Source organism: Egretta garzetta, unplaced genomic scaffold, assembly GCF_000687185.1.
Source record: "Egretta garzetta isolate BGI_Z169 unplaced genomic scaffold, ASM68718v1 scaffold251, whole genome shotgun sequence".
In the NCBI taxonomy this organism is placed as follows: domain Eukaryota; kingdom Metazoa; phylum Chordata; class Aves; order Pelecaniformes; family Ardeidae; genus Egretta; species Egretta garzetta.
In genome coordinates, this window is record NW_009258952.1 from 1,277,628 (window position 1) to 1,283,241 (window position 5,614).

A 5,614-nucleotide genomic window follows, 5' to 3' on the forward strand; every position below is an offset into this window, starting at 1 on the left:
TTAAGTGAGAATAAGCCCTTTAATGATTCAGCCTCTGTTCATGTGTATTAAGTTTGCGAAGCAAGGATCTGGTAGCAGGGGGATTACAGGGGTGGCTTCTGTGAGAAGATGCCAAAGCTTCCCCTATGTCCAACAGAGCCAGTGACAGGCAGCTCCAAGATGGACCCACTGCTGGCCAAGGCTGAGCCCATCAGCAATGGTGATAGAGCCTCTGGGATAATGTATTTAAGAAGGGGGAAGGAGCAGCAGAGACAGCGTGGGATGGACAGACCCCAACCCCCATTCCCCGTCCCCCTGCACCGCTGGAGGGGAGAAGGTAGAGTAAAGTGGGAGTGAAGCTGAGCCCAGGAAGAAGGGAGGGGTGGGGGGGGAAGGTGTTTTAAGATTTGTTCTTATTTCTTGGTATCCTACTCTGATTTGATTGGTAATAAATCAAACTAATTTCCCTAAATCAAGTCTGTTTTGCCCATGATGGTAATTGCTGAGTGATCTCTCCCTGTCCTTATCTTGACTCATGAGCTTTTTGTTATATTTTCTCTCCCCTGTCCAGCTGAGGGGGGGAGTGACAGAGCGGCTTTGGGGGGCACCTGGCATCCAGCCAGGGTCAGCCCACCACACCATGCCATCCACCTGCCAAGCACAAGAGCTGATCTCCAGTGATGCACTGATCTGAGCATGCCCTGTTGTGGAAGAAAGGATGCAGCAAAGTTTCACTGCTTCTTCTCTTTGTGGTACTGCTTGGGGGATGTACAGGGATGAATGCAGAGCTTGGGATCATCACTCTGATGCGAAGGGAGAAAACAGAACAGTACAATTCAGTTCTGCCTTTAAATGGTAAAACACACAGACCCTTTCCAGGATGGATCATGAAGGTAAAAAAAACACAACAAACCCACCAACACTATGTACAGCAGCTTCTTGGCAGCTCCTCCCCCAAATCCACATGGCTTTGATTTACCTGACGAGCACACAGGTGGCAATAGTGGTAATGCTCTGCACAGCTTCCCAAGGAGGGGAAGCAGAGAAGGAGGTGCTGAGCTCTTTTCTCTGGTATCCAGTGATAGGACACGTGGGAACAGTTCAAAGCTGTACCAGGGGAGGTTTAGACTGGACATTAGGAATGTGGGAACAGTTCAAAGCTGTACCAGGGGAGATTTAGACTGGACATTAGGAAGCTTTTCTTTATCGAGAGGGTGGTCAAAATCTGGAACAGGCTTCCTAGAGAGGTTCTTGATGCCCCACGCCTGTCAGTGTTTAAAAGGCATTTGGACAATGCCCTTAGTAACATGCTTTAACTTTTGGTCAGCCCTGAAGGGGTCAGGCAGTTGGACTAGATGATGGTTGTAGGTCCCTTCCAACTGAAATGTTCTGTTCTGTTCTATTCTATATGGTGATAGCAGGAGGATGGTGTTGAGAGGACAGTCAGAGCTGGGTTTCATGTGGATACAGTGCTCTTGTGCTTGGTGGCTCTGTGTTGCTGAGACCCTACCACAGTGTCCCCTGACCGCTCTGCGGATGCAGTGGCAACCTCACATCCCCATCCCCACACACCCTTCAGTGTCCTGATCTATTCAGTACAGGAAACCGAGGCAGGCGTCACCCGGAGCCTTGGTACTGACACGGCTGCCTTGGACAAGGTGCACATTGTCTTGCCCTGGCACTGCCTCTCCTATTGGTGCGTCCTGACCGCTACGGGGACTGGGCATCTTTAAAAGGAGGCCAGTGAGGTCTGAGTTGGGCACACGATCCCTCCGACCACCAGCAAGAGCTGCTGTGGCCACTGCCTCTCTCTGCAGGACCACTGCCTCGCAGAGCCTATACAATGTGTAACCGGTTTGTGGGAACCTGGAAACTTGTCTCCAGTGAAAATTTTGATGACTATATGAAAGAATTGGGTGAGAAATGTTCTTTCCTTTTTTTAAATAAGTTTTTTTGGGAATGTCTCTTCTTCATCTGATGCTTTGCTCATGGATGGTACCTTCTTCCTGGCCACAAAAGCACTTTAATTACTTTTATTTCCTTTAGCATCTAAAATGGAAAAAACCAGAAAGGTAGGTGCTGAATTTAATAAATTTACTTCTGTCTAACCGAACTGACCTGATATAATTTGTTTTTCTGTAATGAGAAGAATCTATGGAGATGAAGGATTTTTTTATGTTTCTCTTGATTGCGCCATTAGGCTCGTGACTTGTGATAACTTACAATATATAATGGAGCTGATGTCTCATGACACTTTGGTTTCAGAGGTCTAAATCCTATGAATGAATCTATCTGTTACTGAAGAATGCCAGGAATGTAATAAATTAGGCATTGTTTTTCATTTAATGCTGGCTTCATTCCTATATAGCAAGAGCACAGACAGTCAGCTACAGCATTGCTTTCACTATACAAATGGTTCACTGAGACACTGATTGCCTTTATTTGAAATGTTAAACTGATTAACAAAAGAATTGCAGTTAATTAACCAGAGTAAATGTGGGATGGAAGTTCAGATATTTTTCTGAAGATCTGAACAGAACTGTTTAGTCTAGAATAATTACTGCAAATAGTGTTACGCTTTGCAGATAACTTTATACCCTTTTATACGGATCTTTTCATCTGAGCATAGCATAGCATTAACAAAGGCAATAACTACAGCTATCCCCTTTTCTGCTTTTATAAAGCAGCGGCACATCATCAGTGGCTTTCTTTCTGATGTGCCCCAGACTTTGCAACTTGTAGACGACGAACTGGCCTGAAAAGCGCTAGGCAATATAAAAGGCTTTTGACATGGGATTTTCCCTGAAGCTCTCTGCAGCTCTTTGCTCTTATACTTCAACTTTTTATATTTCCTGCTTGTACCTTTCACTGAGGTTTAGGTGTAAGGATCCTTAAGGGATGTTAGTAGCAACCTAGGGATTGCCTGGTCTCCAGTATGTTTTAATGGACAAGCATCAGCATATCGGCAGTTTGGTATCCAGTTTTTTCCATGCAGCTGGTTAATAAAAGTGCAGATTCTCAGATTTGTCAAGAATTTTTTTAAAAAAGGATTTTTACAAGCTCTTATGAGAAACAGACCTTTCCTCTGAGTTTTTCTACCCATTCTATCTCTACACCAATTCATGCAGATTTCTAACCATCTATTTTTCTTCTTAGCTAAATGCACACGAGTGTATTCTCATATGTATCTATTTCTTGCTGAAGGGGGCTCTACCAACTCTACCAACAGGGGCTGCCTCAACCTCTGAACGCAGTACTTCCACATTTGAAGAATTAGTGTCTCATCTGAATCAGGCATTAGAGTATTCAAGAAGAAACTGTTCCATATTCTTCCACTGAGGATTTGTGAAAGGATATTGAGCTCCTTGCTTGCTAGAATGTAATGATAGTTTTCTTTCTGATTTCTAGGAGTGGGCTTAGCTACCCGGAAACTAGGTGGCCTGGCAAAGCCTGATGTGATCATCAGTATGAAAGGGGACATAGTAACCATCAAAACTGAAAGCACCTTCAAAAATACAATGATCTCTTTCAAACTGGGCCAGCAGTTTGATGAAACAACAGCAGATGACCGGAAAGTCAAGGTAAGGGGGCTGGTGATCACTAAGTTGTCTTGACGTCCTGGAAGAGCACCAGGAGGATTTTTTCCTACCCTCCTAGTGCACTGTGAGTTTTCCAAACTATTCAAAGAAAGCATTGAAAGAAGAAATAGTATGGTGCTGAAACTAATGTTACTGAGCTTGTTGTTAGCCGAGAATGAGGATCTCGCTGAATGTAACGTGAATTGCTACTCTAACATGCAAAGCTCAGACTGCAGTTTGAAACCCTTCTCTTGGCCTTTACAGAGTGTTGTAACCTTGGAGAAAGGAGCGTTGGTGCAAGTGCAGAAGTGGAATGGCAAAGAGACCTCGATAAAGAGAAGACTGGTTGATGGGAAAATGGTGGTGGTAAGTTCACGCTCCTTGTACGCCGATAAAGGTCAGAAGGATGCAGCCTTCAGTTTGCTTCTGTCTACATCAGTGGTCAATTCTGGTTTTCTCTCTGGCTTATGAGATAAATTATGAGGGAGAAAAAGGGAACCAAGCTTAGGAAACAAACTGGAAGGAAATACATACTGTTCCATACAGCAAATTTTCTTTAAAGTGACTATATTGGCAGAGCTGGAATAAATTGACAGCAAACTTACTGCTCTCAGGATTATTATTCTTAAAAGAAATGAGGTTTTCAAATAGCAGAAACTTGTGAAATGCAAATAGAAGTTTGCAAATCAGGTACTGCTGTCCCTGGACTGGCTCTTTCCTTTTTCCTGTCTTTGGAATGAAGCCTGTCCACCGTAGAAAAGAGAGTCTTACACCTTTTCACACATCTGTTTCCACTAAAGCCCATCAGTTCACACACTTCTATTTGCTTTTTCTGCGTGAGCATGCTGAGCACACTAAGCAGGTGTTTGAGGTTTATTGCGTGAAAGCCAGCACCTCTGTGTCCATGCCTGCCTGCGTGGCGACCTGCAGCAGGGACTGGCAGGTCCTGACAGCTCCTCCGAAACACTCGCCGTGGTGTGGGAACCGTGTCTTTCCCGAGAGCGGGGGAGCAGTGCCTTTCCCTCACCCCCTCTTCAACCTGCCTTTCTCTAGCAGCCCTGTGAAAGCCATGGGTTGGCCAAGCCAGGGTGGTAACACATTTTAGGCTCTCTAGTTGTAAGGGACACTACTAAAATTAAGATTTAATTTTTGAAGGAAGGAAAGTACTTTGTTCATTAAAGTTTTTAAAGAGTGGAGCCAAACTAATTTGGGTGACTTGTTTGAATTCAGCATTACTCCTTCACGTGATGGCTTGTCCTGACCGCATTCTGTTTTAAGCTCTCCTACATTTGGAAGGGTGATTTGCTTTCGCATCTCACCATGGCTGCATTTCTATGTAAATATTTTCTAATCATTAAACCATCTTTGAAACACAGAAAGGTAGGGTCCCTCTTCCATCAGCATCCTGCTGTCTGCCCCTTGCCTAAAACAGATCTGGGGAGCAGGTGTCCTTTTCTGCAGACCAATGAGGTCTTTTTTTAACGTCCTGTCACCTCTGTCACACGCACCTCATGGTTGTGAGTCACCAGGAACCACTGACGGCTGCCAGAGTGCGACGGTCAGGAGAAATATTTTGTGACTCATAAGTGCAAAGTTTTTTAGGCCAGAAGCTTGACCTCTGAACTACCCAGGCTACTTCTGCTTCCACAAGAAAAAAAAAACCCAACTTTGTAAAATTGAAAGCGTTTGTGGGCCATGGTATAATAAGCTACGTAGTACTGATATTTCTGTCATGGCAGCAATAAAGCCAAGGAAGGTAAATTTGTTTCTGGAAGCTGAGCCTAGTTTTGCAATCTATTTGTCATTATATGCCACTTAACTAAGTCTGAAGATGTTAAAATAGAAACCACTCCCATTGCCATACAAAAATAGCTGTGCTGTTTGCTCTAAAAATTATGTACATATGTAAAGATGTAAAATATGACATCTGGATTTCACTGACTTCGGTGGTTACTGCCGCAGACACACCAGCTGTCAGTGAAAGGTTTATATTAATCTTTTCCTTTGTGCTTTAGGAATGTGCCATGAAAGGAGTTGTCTGCACTAGAGTCTATGAA

At 44.0% G+C, this 5,614-nt stretch overlaps 1 protein-coding gene across 1 annotated transcript; it reads left to right on the forward strand.

Moving 5' to 3' along the window:
- Positions 1–1,822: 1,822 nt before the first annotated feature.
- Positions 1,823–5,614, forward strand: LOC104122337 (myelin P2 protein; the record flags this gene model as incomplete). Its single annotated transcript, XM_009634446.2, has 4 exons — positions 1,823–1,895; positions 3,388–3,560; positions 3,822–3,923; positions 5,573–5,614. Coding segments are annotated over exons 1-4 (390 nt in total), but the record flags the coding sequence as incomplete, so codon positions are not given.